The sequence below is a fragment of the Theobroma umbraticum genome, unplaced genomic scaffold, assembly GCF_002168275.2.
Source record: "Theobroma umbraticum cultivar Fairchild unplaced genomic scaffold, ASM216827v3 scaffold_44.0, whole genome shotgun sequence".
In the NCBI taxonomy this organism is placed as follows: Eukaryota; Viridiplantae; Streptophyta; class Magnoliopsida; order Malvales; family Malvaceae; genus Theobroma; species Theobroma umbraticum.
The window spans coordinates 4,456,993-4,476,292 of NW_018397255.1; the positions used below are offsets into that span (position 1 = coordinate 4,456,993).

At 33.5% G+C, this 19,300-nt stretch overlaps 2 protein-coding genes across 2 annotated transcripts; one reads left to right on the top strand and one right to left on the bottom strand.

The window, feature by feature from the left end:
• Window positions 1-474: 474 nt before the first annotated feature.
• On the bottom strand, window positions 475-4,104 carry LOC110409426 (Pentatricopeptide repeat (PPR) superfamily protein). Its single transcript, XM_021418765.1, has 3 exons — window positions 1,465-4,104; window positions 1,199-1,346; window positions 475-838 (listed from the first exon to the last, which is right to left on the bottom strand). Exon 1 carries the CDS (start codon window positions 3,990-3,992, stop codon window positions 1,638-1,640), a length of 2,355 nt encoding a protein of 784 aa, XP_021274440.1. The 5' UTR covers window positions 3,993-4,104; the 3' UTR covers window positions 475-838; window positions 1,199-1,346; window positions 1,465-1,637.
• A 4,099-nt stretch (window positions 4,105-8,203) lies between these two features.
• LOC110429444 (putative LRR receptor-like serine/threonine-protein kinase At5g10290) lies at window positions 8,204-17,369 on the top strand. Its single transcript, XM_021445496.2, has 12 exons — window positions 8,204-8,549; window positions 9,945-10,087; window positions 10,802-10,934; window positions 11,104-11,175; window positions 12,586-12,729; window positions 12,845-12,916; window positions 13,099-13,164; window positions 13,356-13,426; window positions 13,550-13,693; window positions 14,432-14,773; window positions 15,438-15,832; window positions 16,741-17,369. The coding sequence occupies exons 2-12, from the start codon at window positions 10,021-10,023 to the stop codon at window positions 17,053-17,055; spliced, it is 1,821 nt and encodes a 606-aa protein (XP_021301171.1). The 5' UTR covers window positions 8,204-8,549; window positions 9,945-10,020; the 3' UTR covers window positions 17,056-17,369.
• Window positions 17,370-19,300: the final 1,931 nt, after the last annotated feature.

Consider the following 19,300-nt stretch of genomic DNA (forward strand, 5'->3'; position numbering starts at 1 on the left):
GGGGGGCAGTTGTTAGGAATAGGGCAGGCCTATCAAAATGAGACATTTTGCAGATGTTTTGAGGAAATGTCAAAAACGTCTTTTTAATTGAAATTTATTTCAATATAGTTAAAATTAAAGTATAGATGTTAGTAATTTTCAAGTGAAGAGCAGTAGACCTTTATTCTATTCCCACTCTCTTTCTGGATAGCTGAATAATAATCAGAATCAAGATGGGCATGGCCATGGGATTTTGGGAGTGGAAAACTTTACCCAAATGCTTTTGATAGTAAGGGATACAAGGGTTCCATCAAAATCATATTACAATGTGTTAATTGCATAATTTTTTTTTTTTATGGTATATGTTCTGATCCTAATCAATGCCACCCGTCGCGGTGCCATTGGAATTGTAATGTGTCATTGCTTGATCAGAAAAGTGAGGAAGAATCAAATTTATATAAAAGAAGAAAGCAGAAATTCTTGTTGGCTAAATGTTCCTGCTAAACTGGAATTGTAATGCAAGGATGTCTCCTCATTGACACTTCATAGATTCCTCTCTCAAAATTATTCCCACAAGAAATCCATTGAACTAGAGTTTCCTATTGAGGCCCAGATATTTCTAGTTTGGTCACCGGCTTTTTCTGGCTTGTTATTGCTTTCAAGTGCAAACTTTTCCCTTTGCTCATCTCTCTGCATTTTTACAGACAACTAGCCTACACTAACCAAATATGTATTAGACTATTAGCTAAGGAAAGGTTTTAAGTGTTCGTACAGCTCTTTTTAAGCTTCTTTACATTGATAGCACGCCCTGCATTTTTTATGGCCGCTAGTCCTGCAGTCTGTCATTCTCTCCCAGGGCCTGCATGAGCATAAGATCACAATTTTACTACAACAAACTCATGAGTTCAAACTGTTCTGAAGATAACAAATATAACTTCACATCACGAAAAAGGATGAAAAAAGGATATTGGGGTGCAGGAAGAAAGAATACAATCAAAGATTTTTGGAAGTTCTTTTCATTGTCTCCATTCTTAAGAGGATTAAAGGTAATTTCTGCAGTGTTCATAATCCATAAAAACATTTAAAATATATAATTAAACCAATATGTTTTTTTTATGATATCAATATTCTTTTGTAAGCACTAGGAATGAAACAAAATTAGTAGCTTAAAACTGCAACACCTAAAAGGACGGAAAGGCATGCAAGATGAAGAAGGTACCTCCAAAATATGTTAGCATACCGCAGAGTGGCCCTCATTCTTTGGGTAGAGCAAGCATCAGCCCTGAATCCATCAAGCCATTTGTTCTGTCACTGAACAATCGGCAGGGCCCAGAAGTACACATTTTCTGGGCCACATTTGACTTTCCCTGACCACGAGATAACCATATTTTTTCATCAGCATGCTAGGAAATGAAACAAAATGTGTAACCTAAAATTCTAACACCCAAGAGAGGAAAAGGAAGAAATAGGAGATGAAGAAAGTACCTGCAAACTAAGCATACTGCCGTTTGCACTTCATTCTTTTGCTGAAGAAAGCATCAGCCCTTAACCCACCAAGCCATATGTTCTGTAATAAAACACAGGTGGATCCTAGAAACCCATATTTGAATAGGCACATGAGAAATTCCCAAACCAGAATGGATGTCATTTTCTTTAGATTACATTGCACTCCAACCAGGTTTTTTCCCTATGCCCCTTTCCTTCATTTTTCCTCTGGCCCGTTCTGCCTCCTCCCACCATCCCATAGAACTATACATGTTCGATATCAAAATATAGTACCCATCATTCTCAGGGTCAGAAGCAATAGCACACTTCGCTATCCTCACTCCCATCGCAATTTCATTATGAACAACACAAGCACTTAACAAAGCTCCCCAGATACCCCCATCAGGTGAGATGGGCATTGACATAACCAGGGCTTCAGCATCCTGAAGATTACCTGATCTGCCAAGAAGGTACACCATGCAAGCATAATGCTTCAAATTCGGCTTTAGAAAATAATGTTCCATTCTACCAAACAAAAACTTCCCTTCTTCAACAAGGCCAGCATGGGCACAAGAATTGAGAAGAGAAAGAAAGGTAAGAGCATTAGGTTTAACATTTGATTTCTCCATCTGCTGGTAAATCTCAAGTGCTGATTTTGCATCTCCATGCATTCCATAACCTGAAATCATTACATTCCAAGACACTGCATCTTTTTCCTTCATTGAGTTGAATAACTCTCTCGATTTCTCAAGTTGCCCACATTTTGCATACATGTCAATTAATGCAGTAGCAAGAGATTGACATAGCTCATATCCTTCTTCCTTGATGTAACAATGAATTATCTCCCCTTTCTCCCATGATGCCAGATGAGAACAAGCTGAAAGCACAGTTAACAACGTTGCCAAGTTGGGCATCAAGGTTCCCGAAATCATTTGATCAAACAAGGCAATAGCCTCAGAAAAATTCCCACAACGGGTATAGGCTGACATCATTGTGTTCCATGTGATAATATCTCTTTGTGTCTGATTAAATATCCTCCATGCAATGGTTAAATTTCCACTTTTCCCATACATATCTATGAGAGAATTGGCAATTGTGATGTTGTCAACCTTGTAACTTTTAACTATGTTGCAATGCAGAGAGTGGCCAATGCGGATTGCTCCTAGCTCTGAACATGAGAAAATCACAGAGACAAAACTGTTTAAATCAGTTTCAATGCCAAGATGTTGCATTTCTCTAAACAATTCAATACTTTTTTCTTCTTGTCCATTCTTACAATAGCCAGAAACCATTATATTCCAAGACTCTTTGTTGCGATTAGGTATTATGCCGAAGAGTTTCTCTGCTACTGATAGGAGTCCAAACTTGCAGTACATGGATAGCAATGCATTATGAACTATCTGATCTAACAGAAAATTCCTCCTTATGAGTAATCCATGAAATGCCTTTCCATCGCATACACTCATGAAATTTCCAAAACCCAAAACAATCGAACTAATCAAAATTCCATCTGCACATAAACCATCAACCTGCATTTTGGAAATCAAATCTAAGCATTCCTTCATAAACCCAAATCTAGCATACACACCAATAATCGATGTCCATGAGATAATATCTTTATGGACGACTTCGGAAAATGAAGCATATGAATCCCCAACACTCCCACACCTAGAATACATAGACAAAATCGAAGATTGAACAACTGGATAAAACCCAAGTCCAGTTTTCACCACAAAACCATGTAAACATTTACCTTCATACAAAGCACATAAACTCCCACAAGCCTGAAGTCCACCTTCTAAAGTCCTAAAATTTGGCCTTTTTTCACCTTCCCCACCGACCCTATGCATATCACGAAGACACTCCAACCCCTTCTCACTCTCCCCATTTTGTACATATCCAATTACAAGAGCTGTCCAAGCAACCACATCTTTAACAATAATTTCATCAAACACAAGACAAGCATCCCGCATTGAACCACACTTTGCATACATATACACAAAAGAAGACCCAACCGCGGAATTTTCGGCGAAAAGGCCAAATTTTGAGGTCAACCCATGAACATATTTCCCACAAGCTCCCCATCTGAGCTCAGCACAGGCAGAAGCAACCATGGGAACAGTGAAATCATTAGGTGGGGTATTGTGCAACCTCATTTTAAGATGGTACTCAAAAGATTCAGCGTAGTTTCCATTGGAGAAATGGGATTTGATAATTGAATTCCAAAGAAAGGTGTCCTTTGCTGGGATGGAAAGTGAATCAAAAACTTTGGTGGAAAAATGGGGTTTGTTGAAAAAGGCATATAAAGAGATGAGCTTTGAGGCTATGAAAACGTTGTTGGTTGAGTTGCCAGTGGTGATAATGAGAGCATGGGATTGGAGAAGGGATTGGAGAGTTGATGAGGAGGGGTTGTTGGAGAGGAAAGAGTGCAGTTGACAGTTAAGGTAGTTAGAAGTTGAATAAGATGAGAGTTGAAGAGAAGTGGAGGGAAAGTGTCTAAACAGTTGGGTTGCTTTGAGTTTCAGCATTGCTATTCACTAACGGCTATTATGGTTCCTTTATGGCTTTGTAAAGGAAGCACACAAATTCCCACAAGCCATCTACTAGTTTGAATAATTAGAAATGAATATTTTGGGTCGTTTAGATATCTAGTATGTGAAAGCCACTCTTCACAAATAGTGGCCTCCACCATGGATGCTAAATTATATAGTACTATAATAGCATAATTTCGGTTATCAACATATACTAGTTTCGGCATATTAAATACTGTCTTTTACTTTCAATAGTCATACTATACTCTTAATTATATGCAAATTTTAATTATTTAAGCCAATTCCAACTATTCTAACCAATCCTTATCTTTAATGGGTGTTGGCATAACCATTTATCTCAATTGACATTCTCTTTTCCACTGTCATCAGAGCAAATTGATGCTAGATCTCTGTTATCCCATCAAGCCTCTCATGCATGTTAAGGTAACACCTGACAATTGGTAAATCAGGTCCCAATTCAAATCATTATATCAGCTGGCTAATACGGGGAAAAAAATGACAAGGAAAAGGCGGTCAGAGAGGGAAATTAAAGAAGAAGAATCTGGACTATGATAACTCATTGTTCTGGAAGGACATGCAAAAGTCTTGGTTGGCTGGCTGGTCCTACTTTTTTAAATTAAACACCACCCAAATAGCTGTTAAAATCTATTTAATTACTCATCATTGATGCAACGCATTCATGGACCACCAACTAATTAACGTAGAGTGGGGGCAATGGCCAAAAATTTTCTGCCCTGACTAAAGCACGATGGAAAAAAAGTAGTAGCGGAAAAAGGACATTAATTCTGGTAGTACATCTTGTTAATGACTCTGGGGAAATGACCAATTATTAAATGGCCTGCAGACTGCAGTGATGGAAACGTTGGTAGTCTACAGAGAAGAAGGGTCCCTCCCTCGAGTCCTCTTTCAGTGATTTGAGAGTTAAAAATAATAATATTTTGTATATAAGATACAAATTTGTGTCTCTTATTTAGTTGTTATGATTAAATAGTAGTTTAATAAGTGCCCTTAAAGCGCAGACTGACTTGTTTCCAGAGATTATCAGGAATGTTTTTGAGCAGGGCAATTCAGAGCCTGGGAAGAGCCAAAGGCCAAAAAAGAGCAAGTTAAAAAGGAGAAATTTCCTGCACGCTGCTGTAAATGCCGTTTCCAAATTTCCTGGCTGTTTAATAGATTCAAGATCAGAGTGAGCCCCATGCCTGCATCAGTCAAACACAGGGGGCCTTTGTGTCTGTTGACCAGTCCAACATTAAAGATTCAGTGAGAAGCTCAAGCATTGAATGCTGGACTCCTTTGATTGCTCCTAACAACTCCATTCTCTGTTTTACAATGTTCTGCCAATTTTTTATCATCACATTTTTGACCAATTTTACTTGCACTATTGACCATTTTTAACCAAAGAAATTATTGCGCCTTTGATCCGAAATGCTCCTAAATAAACATCAAATTCATTTGTTTATATTTTCTCACTTATATGCCTTTCCCACCCAGCAAGAAAGTATAGTGGAAATAATTAAGGAAGGAGAAGATGGAAAGACAAACTAGATTATGAAAAGATACACTTACTATTTTGAATGAACTATAATTTTGTCATTTTCCTTTTGTTAACATAATAATTGGTCTTTTCTTGATTAATATTAGTACATTTATTTTTTTCATAAAATTGTAAACCTATTTTCAGCTTTCCATATTTCCATTGATTTCACAAATATATATGCATATTCTTTAATGGATTAAAAGCCAATGAAGTAAAGGCATGCAAACGCATGCTGACTGACGTTTTGAGAACTTATCCACAAAAGATTCCAAGGCAACAAGGTAGTCATAGATCAAGATAGAATCCTTTGCTTGGTACTAGGTGAAGCTATTTCTTCATCTATAAACTAGATTGCAATGACAATGCTAGTTCCACCTTGACTATAGTGTTGTCTTTTATGATATATTTTTCTAATTTTAAATTGAGGTTACCCCTTTTCTTAATGGAAACCCAACTGAAATCACAGCTACCTTGACTACGCCTTTCCCTAATGATAATTCAGAGCAGCCTGTTTTCTTTTCCTCTTTATGTATAATCTATGGGTCGTTTATGATATTTATTTTGTCTCTGAACAATAATTATCATATAACTTTGCAAAATGTAGATTAAATAAACGGTCAAGAAAGACCAAATATAAAGTTTGTTAATTAATTTATGGAATGGTGGTTTCATGTTGACCGCACGATGAAGGACACCGGACATGGTGCTATATTAAAATATCATTAATGTTACATACTTGGAATAAAGAATTAAAGATGGGTTGACGACGACATCCATGATACCTATAAAAATTACAACGTGTTGTTTAGCATTTACTAGTAATATTCTATATAGCTTGATTTGGATTTTTGCAAACATTAAACAATTTAACTAGGGTAGATTGAGGCCTACTTGGGTATTGAAATTTTTTTTCAAAACCATAGGTTAACATAATTTTATGTTATTAAACACTTCTATTTAAAAAGCAATATTAACTTCTAAATAATAAAATATGTTAAATTATACCATTGTTCTTATACTCTACAAAAAGAATGAATTTAGCTTTGTATAATAATTTGTGTAAATTGAGTTCTTATATTTTATGAATTTATTAATTACAATCTCTAATTTAATATCATTAAATTTAATTATTAAACATATTGACGTGATGTTGACTATGGTGACGTAATCAAATAGGATAAATGTTGACATGGTACAACGCTAATATATCATAATGTTGACATGTTCACATAAATTTTAAAAAAATAACAAAAGAAATCCTAACTCTGAATCAAATGAGATTTACTAACAAAGACAAAAAAATAACAATAAGAATTAAGAGAGGAAGAAACAACGGGTTATGGAATTGAATAGTTGAAATTTAAGAAAGATATGATCACAATTTGTAGATTTGTTTTGAATCTTAATTCCCAGTGAACATAATTTTCAAAGAGTTTTGGACAAGTTGAGAGATTTTAGTGAACAAAACAATAAAGAAGAGTTGGCGATTTTGTAAGGTTTTGTTAATAGCTTTTGTAAATCCTTCCAATTCTTGTTAGGTTTTTACAAATTGCAAACATATTTTACTTTAGTTTTCTTGTAGGTATTTTTTATTGTTGGTTTTTATTTTGTTTTGTTTTGGAAACTAAAACTAGCTTTTTGGATTATTGAAAGAAAAGAATAGTTTTTTCAATAATAAAAATTTTTTTCTTCTTTATTATTCTTAAAATTATTATTTTCAAAAAAAATTTCTTTTCAAATTTATTTTTTTCTTTACTTTAGTGAAAAAAAAAGATGCGAGAAAGATAGATTCATGTGAGGTTGCTTTTGTTAATATATTTTTGGTGGGTTGTTAAATTCTTTCTTTGTTTACTTGTATACATTATTTAATTTAGGGCTAGGCTGCTTTTGCTATTTTTTAAAAAAATTAATGTGAATATGTCAATATTATGTTTGTCAAAATTATGTCATATCAACATGACTATATCATATTAATACATAATCAACATCACATCAACATACTTAATTATTAAATTTAATGGTATTAAAGTTAAAAATTATAATTAATAAATTCATAAAATATAAAAATATAATTTACATAAATTACTATATAAAGATTAAATTTATTTTTTTAGAGCATAAAAACTAATTATATAATTTAATCAATAAGATATAAAGTTTTGATTTGCCAATTTGCTTGAAACACCTCATTGTTCCAGGTTGCACCTTGCAATTATCTTATCCTTTCCATTTAATTTTAGTTTCTTTGTTACAGTTCATTTGTTTGGATTGAAATTCTAAGATTAGGCGACATATTCCAGCCGAAAAAGACCAAAATCCAGACAAAACATCTAATCCCTCGTTTACCCTAACTCTAGACATTTCCAACAAATGAGACAGAATGAAGTACCAGTAATTTGCAACCCAGAGAAAAAGTAAATAGTAGACAGCAAGACTAAAAGGGACAGTGAAGTGAACCTGGGCAATACAGCTCATTCTATTTACCTGTGACAGCCTTGTTAAGTTGTGACAATGAAACTCAGCCCCAAAAAAAAAGCTATTAAAAAATCCCATAGATTTTAGATTTGGTCGCAGGCTGCCACATAGGTGAACCACTAAACTTGACACCATGAAGCCACACATTGCATCCACTCCATCACAGTCTGAGAAGGAGAGAGAGAGAGAGAGGGGTAGTAATAATTGCAGAGCTTTTTTCTAAAAGTCTTTGTATATCTACCCAAAATTTAATAGAAAATAAGACAATAAATAAAGAGAAGACTGATAGAGGGAGGAGAAAAGCAAAAAGACAGAAGCTTCTTATTAGATTTGTGTTCTTTTTAAAAAACTCAAGACAAATATACTGCCTTTCCTTCACTAGCCAGCTCATTCCTTCTAAAATACAGATTAAAAGAGAATCAAAGTCTGATTCTTTCACTTTCAAGTCTCATGATCCGTCTTAAATGTTAAATGAAAACACCCATCTTTTTTCCTTCTCCAATCTGATGGCTATCTCAAAGGTAAGCAACTTTCGTCCTAACCCAAGTTGTAAGTTTTTGGTTTTCTCTTTGCTTTTTCTTTCTGGAGATTCTAAGTTTTGGGTTTTCTTAAGTGACTCGTTATTGCTTTCCTCTCTGGTTTTTGGTTAATTCATTGTTTTTGGAGAGGGGTTTTGAAAGTTTTAGTTATTCCTTTCTTATTCACGGAAAATGTTTGGGATTAAAAAAAAAATGAAATTCAGACATTTTTAGTTATTGATTTTAGACTTGTCCAGTTCTGTGAGCTAATTGGCTGCACTTTCTTTACCAACCTAAAAGAAGGAATTTCAGTTAGGCTCAAAGTTTCCATCTGTTTATATTTTTCTCTGTTTTTAATCCAAACATTGTTTTTGAATTGGAATTGTCCTTCGTTAGTCTTGCTTTTATTTGTCTGGTACCGAATGTTAAAACCTGCATTTGCTTTTCTGCAATCTGGATAGGACCCTTTTCAGTTTTGAGCTTATTGGGATGTTGTTTGGCATTTTTTCTCTAGATTATATAACTAAGATTTAGATGGAAAAGTTGTTACTAATAGCTTCATGTTAAACCGAAACCACAGTTTTATTTCAACATTCTTGTAATTATAAGAGGACTCTTTTTAATTATATCCTTGGCTGCACCCTAGCCCTATATTGGTCTGTCACTTTCATGCATTTTAACTCAAATTGGATCTTAAAAGAAGTTTAGCATGCTAATGCTGTGGAAATAGCTTTCCCCAGGCTCATTTTCCTGTTAATTTTCTTAGTCGTGCGATTCCCTCCATTGTACGTCCCAAAAAAAAAAAAAAAGTAAGAAGAGAATGATTTTGCAAAAATGAAGTGCTCTGCGAGACAAAGTAAAATTACAAATTATTTTTTCATTATAAGGTTTACGGTCACCGAAACTAAAACTTACTAGAAATGATGTTTGTGAAGTTTTTTAAAAAATGTCAATGAAATGTAAGTTATAAGCTAAACAGAAGAGAATTTCCTGCCATGTCCCCCCCACCCACCCAGTTTGTAGATGCGCTAGTAAGTGCTGTAAAATTCTTGATGTGAGTCAAGAGCACAAGAGGTGGTCCTTGAAGGTGGCTAGTTTTCATTATTTGACTGATTGTCCTAACACAAACATGTGCATATGGGAGCCTTTTTGTTTTTGTTTATTTTTTTTCCTCTCTTTCTAGAATATGGATTTTACTGCCAATGTTGCTTGGATTCAGGTGTGAATGTGGAAATGGGTATTTTAAATTTTTCATAAACCTTTTCCAATGCCTGTTTTTAAGTGTCAGATATGTGTCCAACAATGCTAACTGAATAAACTAATTTTTGTATAGTATGACTTTTTATTTACCATTTGAATAAACTAACTGAATAAACATTTTCCTGGATGTTTTTGCAGATATGGAAGTCACTTGAATGCTCATAAGTGATTTTGTATTTTATGGCCTTGATAATTGGGGTTGATTTTGCTGAAGATGGAATTATTTCTTGGTGTTCTTATATTGGCTTGCATGCTTTCTTTTGTATCCGCTGATTTTCAAGGTAAAGAGTTATTCTTGTTTGACATTTATTCATCAAACATGCACACATTTCACTTGTTGAAGCAATCTGGATTTCACTACTTGTTGTAAGTTTGACGATAGACATCATCCTGAATGTGCATGTGTCTGTGTGTGTATTTCCTTCTTTACTTTTCAATGTTAAACTCAACTTATGTCTAATTATTTTACACATAATTATAATTTCTTTGGAGTTTTGTGTACTTTTTGATGCTATAGTGTTTAGATGTAAAGTGAAGATAGAAACAAAATAAGATGCCTGAGGCTTTTCTTCTTTCTCAATGCGATTCACCTCCCTACTGTCTGTCAACTGTTATCAGTCAGATTTGAGTTACTGAGGCCTCTAGAATTGTTTGCTTATTTAACTTTAATCAAACTATATGATACTCCCTTCCATCTACTGAAATATTACTGAGTTGAGTTTTTGAGAAACTTGGGCTGATGTATGTCTGATATTCTAAATAATAGCAACGATAAGATATCATTATGGCCAACACCCTGATTTCTATGAAGAGGTGTATGGAGGTTCATGCATGAGTGCATCTTTGTGTGGTATATTGAGATGGTATTCCTTGATAACTTTATTTCCTGTTCTTACTTTTGTTGAATTTAGATACTGATTCCTTACGCCTGGGTAGGCCAGGGCGGGTTATTTGTTTGCTTAATTAGATTATGAATATCCATATCATGTTTTCAGGAGATGCTTTATTTGCATTGAAGAATTCACTCCATGCTTCAGCCAATCAATTGACAGATTGGAATCCAAATCAAGTTAACCCTTGCACTTGGTCAAATGTTATGTGTGATCCTAGTAATAATGTCATTTCTGTGTAAGTAATTCTTTATTTTAGTGTAATTTTTCTTCTTGACTGTGATGCATAGTTACAACTCACCGTTTTATGCCTATATGATTTAATTGTTCATGAAATAATATTTTGTTTCTTTACTTATCTGTTACTCAATTATATAGTTGTCCTTATTTTGTCAATTCGCTTTCAGGACATTGTCATCCATGAACTTTCCTGGCACATTGTCCCCTAAAATAGGAGTTCTGAAGACTCTTTCATCACTGTATGTATGGAACATGTTTGAGCAAGCAATTGATTTCAATGATTTATGTTCTTGATATATTGAATTTTGCCGAGGGCATTTTTTTGATTTCCAATTAATAAATTCATGTGTTTCTTGCCTATAGTGATGAAAACTCTTTTCTTTGTTATGATAATTGTTCATCTATGCTTTAGCGGTTGAATTTGCTTCTTTTCTGATGTAATTTGTTATTTCTTTGGGTACCATGGATTAAGGCATTAAAATGCATCACTAGCAAGCAGGATAGTTACTAGAAAAAAAATAAAAAAAGAATAAGAAGAAAAGGAAGCGATCTGACATCTCAAGTTAGTCTGTCTAAACCAGTCCTGATAGGGAACTTCTTAATATGCATTAACATATATCTTTGGTGCTTTTAAAATTATCTTTAGCTTTTTTCTTTTGTACAGGGGTATAAGTGTTGTGGCCTCTGTTTTTAAATAAAGACTGTTGGTATTTCAGTTAGTAAGGATGTGCTCAAAGTAAATGACAAGGAATATCTTTCCTATAAGATGTTATTTTTGATGTTCTATGTGGTGGTAGTACCACCAGGGATAGCCTAAAATGGGATTGAGATCCTAAAACTTGAATATGCCTAGGTAGATAGCGACTTTTGGTGGCGTATTGGAGTTAAAAAAATCTCAAAGATGTTTTGTTGAACTCCACATTCAAATCCCTTTATTGCTAAGGCTGCACAATACTCAGCTCAAGTAACATTAAAAGCCTTATATTTCCAACTTCTTAGGGTTGACAACAAAATCTCTTTGCTATAAAACAGTGCATTAACCTTTCCTATTTATCATTACCATCATGTCATGGTTTATACAGTCTACTGATTTATATTGTACAGCATTACTAGGCTCTATGTTCTTCTAATATGATGGGGCTGAAGAATCTCATTCCCTCAGGAAATAATATGAATATGTTGGAGACATCTGAAAAATTCTCAGAAAGTGAGTAGCTTAATAAAGCTTAACAAAGCTTAACAAAGAATATTGATCTCAAGTGTGGAGAGGAAAGTAGCTACCTGGGTTGCTGATTCCATAGGACTGTGCAGACTGTGCTGCTGAATCTAGTGATGGAATTAATATTTAGCTTCATAATTTTCATATCTTTGGAGAAAAAAATATATGATGCATGCGGCACGTTTAGTTAGTTGTATCTTTGTATCATTGGAAAATCCTTATAATAAAATGCTAGGATTGATAGTTATCACTAATTTGAAGCATATGCTGAATTTGCAAGTTTCTGCTATATCCAAGTTCATATTTGCTTTACTAGTATGTAACGTGAACAACTTTGTTGAATTGGTTATATCTGTTTATGCCTCATAATGGGCTTGGCGTGAATCTTTTGTGCTTATATATTTATGTATTCTGTGTATTCATATTGCAGTACGTTGAAAGGAAATGGTATAACCGGTGAGATACCAAAAGAGTTAGGGAACTTGTCAAGCTTGACCAGCTTGGATTTGGAAAATAATCGTTTAACTGGAGAAATACCTTCTTCCCTTGGTAATCTTAAAAAGCTCCAATTCCTGTAAGTAATGTAATGCCCTTTATATTATAACATTAAGGTTTTTATTTGTTTCTATATATTGGCATTATCTTGCAACTTATTCCATAGGAAAGCATTCTTTCTTTCGTTCAAGCAGGACACTGAGTAAAAACAATCTTACTGGAATAATCCCTCAGTCAATTTCAGATCTTCCAAAGTTGATCAATCTGTAAGTATTAATCCTGAATGATAACTGAATGTATGGAAAAACATTACCTAGTTGAATAAGGCTGAAGTTTCGAATGAATCGCTCCATGTTTTTCCATTTTGTAAAGTTTTGAACTTGAATGTGAGTTGTTTCTCTTTATACTTTTTAAAGTTTCTGATGGTGTGGTTGAACTGTTTTTGCAGTCTGCTCGATTCGAATGATCTTAGCGGTCAAGTTCCTGATCATTTGTTCCGCATTCCAATTTACAAGTATGTTTCTTTGATTAATTTGTTTTATTTCTATTTTCGCAATACAAAGAAATAAAGATATTGTAAACTCTTCATTTATTTTGATATCCATGTATTTACCTTCTCTCTCTTCTCAAGAGTGTATGTGCACAACACCATAGACAAATATTTATCAGCAGTGACTTAACCTGACATGGCTTTGTTTATTTCAGTTTTACTGGAAATAGGCTAAGTTGTGGTGAAAATTTTCCTCACCATTGTGTATCAAATGGAAATGATTCAGGTAATTGGATTAACGATTTTGACTCCATTATGTTGTTATATGATTTAATGGTTTCAAAGAAAGGCCTGTTAAACTTGCACCATAATTTGACCAGCTATCTCTGACTTTTCTCTTTGCTTGCAGGTTCTTTGCAGAAGCCAAAGGTTGGAATCATTGTTGGAATAGTTGGGGGATTTATAATCCTTCTTATTTTTGGTGGGTTGCTGTTTTTTCTGTGCAAGGGTAGACACAAAGGCTACAAGCGTGAAGTATTTGTAGATGTTGCAGGTTACTGCTAACTTTCATTTTTGAGTATTCTGAATGACAACAAGTAGCTGATGATTTTTTTATGTCTATTTTAAAGTTTTTCCCTTGTTTACTTTCCTAGTCTTGTCTCCCTGCTGGGGGATCAAACTGTTTTCCATCTATTGGGTGATATGTACAACACGTCAAGGTTTACTTAAATTTGCCTTTATGGTTTTAGGCCATTAAAACCATGTGACAAGGGATTAATATTAGTTCAGTAAGTGAACATTGAACTCTAAATCTATCTTTTTTGTGTGTGTTTCATTTGTAAATTTTCTTGCCAAAAAAAACAAATTAATATACTTGGTGGCTGGGATAAGATTTTCTGACCTAAATTTGGATCAGGATCAAGTCTGCTATTTTTGAGAAATATTTATAATTAATGGTGATGAAGATGAAAACTTTCGGAGCACAAGTGGGTGCCTTGTATAAAATGTTAGAACTTGGTTGAAATTCAAAACTCTGATGAAATCTCAGATAACATACAAAAAAAAAAATCTGAAATTTGCAATTATTTAAATTATTGTTCAGAATTTGGTAGATATTGCTTTGTGAAACTCAAATCTAGTTTTCATGGTTGTCTACTGTTTAGGAAGGCCATATACGTTTTACTCTAGTGTGCTTATGAATCAAATTTTCACCCTTGACATTAATTAAACAATGAATTGTGCATCATATTTTGGTAGTTTGTTCTGAAACTCCATAAATTTGCTTCTTCAGGTGAAGTTGACCGAAGAATTGCCTTTGGTCAATTGAGAAGGTTTGCGTGGAGGGAATTACAGTTGGCTACAGATAACTTCAGTGAAAAGAATATACTTGGACAGGGAGGTTTTGGAAAGGTTTATAAAGGTGTGCTTTCTGATAACACAAAAGTTGCAGTTAAGAGATTAACTGATTTTGAAAGTCCTGGAGGAGATGCAGCTTTTCAACGCGAAGTTGAGATGATAAGTGTAGCTGTTCACAGGAATCTCTTACGGCTGATTGGCTTTTGCACGACACCAACAGAACGCCTTTTGGTCTATCCTTTTATGCAGAATTTAAGTGTGGCATATCGTCTTCGAGGTATTAGTTTGAGAATTTTATTCAAAACATGACTTTTATTACAGCTTTTAACTCTTGATCTTGAGTTTCTTAAGAAACATAGTGTATAATTTCTGCATGTTATAGATGCAAACATGACATCTTCTATTTTGAGCATATACTAAGAGTACACATATTCAATAACACTCAAATGTAAGTAATTTTTCGGGGTTGATAGAACAGCTGTTAACTCAGCTGAAAAGAAAAATAAATATTGGCTTTTGTTTAGCCTGCCTAGATAGTGGATAAAGGGAATGCCCTTTAGCTGATTACTGTTGTACAATGTTGAGGTAGTTCAAGCTAGTAATTTAAAGTAAATATGGAAGATATTCAAGCTTTCTATCTTTTTCTCCTTTCAGCATCATTTGTATATAATTATCAAACTTCTAATCTTCAATCAAAGACAGTTGTCTAGACTTGTTGCTTTTGTAGATAACTGCAGTTGGGATTCAATTAAACTGTAGAGGTTGTAGACTAGGTGCATGTAAGAATTTGAAAAGGAGAAAATTTTAATTTATTGTCATTCTTAAAGCAGAACTGCAGTTGGGATTCAATTAAATAATTTATTGAATTTGTTCTTTGTAAAGTATTCAGTTATTCTAGGGACCTTCCTATAATGGTTGACTAATATCTAGAGCTGCTGCAGAACTCAAACCTGGTGAACCTGTTATAGATTGGCCTACAAGAAAAAGAATAGCCCTAGGTGCGGCGCGTGGGCTGGAATACCTTCATGAACACTGCAATCCTAAGATCATTCATCGGGATGTGAAAGCAGCTAATGTATTATTGGATGAAGACTTTGAAGCGGTTGTTGGTGACTTTGGCCTTGCAAAGTTGGTGGATGTGAGGCGGACAAATGTGACAACTCAAGTTCGTGGAACAATGGGCCACATAGCGCCTGAATACTTGTCCACTGGGAAGTCATCAGAAAGGACAGATGTCTTTGGTTATGGGATTATGCTTCTGGAGCTCGTAACAGGTCAACGTGCAATTGATTTTTCACGCTTGGAAGAAGAAGATGATGTCTTGCTGCTTGATCATGTGAGATAACACCTATCTATAATTGTGTTGGCTTTTGCATATATGATTTTCTCCTTTTCCTTTATATGCTTGTGTGATGTGCATGGTATTCATTCAGCAATGCTGCCACCATAAGTTGAACTTCAAGCAATATATGTTGTTTGTTAGTCATATGCTGTATTTACACAGTGACCACAAATTTTTACTGTGTCGCTATATGCACCTCCGATGTGTGTGTGTGTGTGTGTGTGTGTGTATTGTCTCAGGTAATAAAATTGAAATATATATAACCATTGCAGCCGTATTACCTTATTGGTGCTGAATTTTGGGTTCTCTTAACTACCCCTAATGAGCATGCTTGTATTGTTGTTTTGAAGTTGCTGATGCTTATTTCACTGTATGATCTCATGTGTACTTGTGGGGATAGGGACTTTAATTTGGTCTTTACATCTGTTGATGGTCATATGTGCTTAATTCTGTCAAAGCTGATTTGAATATTGGTACAGGCATGCATTTGAGAAGGATGGGTGCGGTTGTTGTTTCAATTCTAACTTGACAGGACTGGGGAAATAAAATATTCTGAACTTGTATGGGAAGTCTGTTTTTATTGTCGCGGTGGAGTTCAGTTAGATTTTTTGCACAAGTAGAAAGCATACTAAGTCTGAGTCTTTACCTATATATTAACTGAGTGATATAGGACAAGGGTATGCATTACTTGCCATATCTTTTTACTGTTTTGTCAGTCTGGAACAATGAATGAAATAGTTTTAGGCTCCATTTCACCTATGAAAATTTTGTATTGGATCTGTGAAGATGAAATCTTAATAGTTTGATTTGCAAATACATGCAGTGTCTTGATTATATTGATTCAAGTTTCACACCATTTGGCTTTTTTGCTCACTCGCTGGGGCACTTGTTTGTTTGTGAAGGTCAAGAAGCTGGAAAGGGAGAAAAAGCTAGATGCTATTGTAGATCGTAACCTTCATGAAAATTACAACATCCAGGAGGTGGAGGCTATGATCCAAGTTGCATTGCTTTGTACCCAAGCATCACCAGAGGACCGTCCAGCAATGTCAGAGGTGGTGAGGATGCTGGAAGGGGAGGGGCTGGCAGAGAGGTGGGAGGAATGGCAGCATGTTGAAGTTACGCGTAGGCAAGAGTATGAAAGACTTCAAAGGAGATTTGACTGGGGAGAAGATTCATTATATAACCAGGATGCAATTGAGTTATCTGGCGGAAGATGAGGGAAACAATTCCCCATGCTTGTTAAAAGGATGTAGCATTCTAGTTTCTATTAGTAGGTTAGCTAATTTATGTTTTCATTGGGTGAGCAAATTTTTAATTTGAGCAATGATAGGAGAAGAGAAAAGACAAAAGGAGATGGCATCATATTTTTATATTCATTGTGTCATAGCTCTCCTTTTCTTCTTGTTTTATTCAAGATTTCTTGCATGTGTTTGTTGCATCAAAGAGCAAACCTCAAGAAAGTATATGATCTTGTATTTCAACATGATGTGGTTTTTCGTAGAATATTGAAGATTTCTCGGAACTTTACCAATCTTGTTTCCAGTTATTATTCTCCTAATTCCAAGGTTAAAGAACCTGTTAACTCGTTCATAGCCAATTTGGATTGGGTTGGTCTACATATATGTTCATCTACATTTCAATATATGATAGTTTGCTTCCTTCTTTTTTTTTTAAACTAGCCTTAATTATATGCTGTACCAAAATGAAAAGACAAAATTATTACATTAACTACTTTAGTAAAAGTTTCAACAATTTCGAATTTAAAGTAATTAATCAATTAACTAAGGTAGCTTGGAGAAAAAAATATCAAAATATTCATATAGTTTCATAAATTTTCGTCAATTTAGTTTCTATACTTAAAATTAAAATAATTTAGTTTTTCAATTTTAAAAATTAAAATAATTTAATTTCTTCTCTTAATGACATCTAATTTTACTATTAAGATAATGACGAAAGATTTGCTGGCGTGGTAGTGACATAAGGCATCGACATGATTACATGGTAGTGTCATGTGGTACTAATATGATGATGTGGCATTAACATATTGATGTGGTAGTGCTATGTGGTAATGTTGACATAACAGTGCCACGTGGCAATGCTGATCTGACAAATCGATAAAAATAATTTTTCAAACAAATTTACGCCATATTATAGGAACAAAATTGAATAAAAATGTATAGTATAGGAATTGAATTGAATAAAATTGAGATGTTTAAAAACTAAATTAAATTTTTTTAAAAAAAATACAAATGTTTGAGTAGATGATATATAAACTTATTAATAAGTCAAACATTTAAGTCTAACAATTTTATTATGTTAAGAAATAAATATAAATTATTTTTTATTTAATTATTTGATTCCATAATAGGTATATTAATTTATCTTCTTTGTAAAAATTAAGTTTAAATTTCTCTTCTACAAAAAAATTTTAAAATTTTATAGAGTTATTTTTATGTTATTAAAGATTGCATTACACTAAAATCAATCATCCACACACAACAACAACAAAGGAGATTATTTGATTTACAATGTTACCTGTCATGTGTAAATCAAATAGTCTCTTTTGTTGGTGTTGTGTGTGGACGAGTGATTTTAGAGTAATACAATCTCTAATAATATAAAAATAACTTTTTAACTCTATAAAATATTTAAATTTTTTTATAGAAGAGAAATTTAAACCTAATTTTTACGAAAAAGATAAATAAATATACTTAGTATGTAATCAAATAATTAAGTAAAACATATTTATATTTATTTTTTAACACCATAAATCTTTTATATTTAAACTTTTGGGTTATTGATAAATATATGTATCATCTATTCAAATATTTATATTTTTTAAATTATTTTTTTTAATTTAGTCTCTAAACATTTTAATTTATTCAATTTAGTCTTTATATTATACATTTTTGTTAATTTAATCCTATGACGCAGCACAGATTTTTAAAAGTTTTTTTTTCTAAATCTGTCATGTCAACATTACCTTGTGGCACTGTAACATTAACATTGCCTGATCATCATGTTACTGTCATGTAATATTGTCATATTATCATGTCGATGCCACGTGACATTGCCACACCAGTAAATTTGTCACGTCAGTATTGATGTTATCATCGATGTCAACGTCAACGTCATCACCTTATGACAAAATTGGATGCCGTTAAGAAGAAGGATCAAATTGCTCCAATTTTTAAAATTGAGGGACAATTGTTTCGATTTTGAATATAAAGATTAAATTGACAAAAATACTTTAGTATAAGAACTATTTGGATACTTTGACAAAAAAAAAAAGGACACAAGAAAAAAAGTAACTAATGAATTAATCATTAAGTAAACTTGTACGAGAAAAAAAGTTAATTTTTTTTTATTTCAACAAAAATCAAAATGAAAATTGAATTATTAAAACTAAAAAGACAAATATGCATATGATATATAAAAATTTGAAATATACTGCCAATAAGG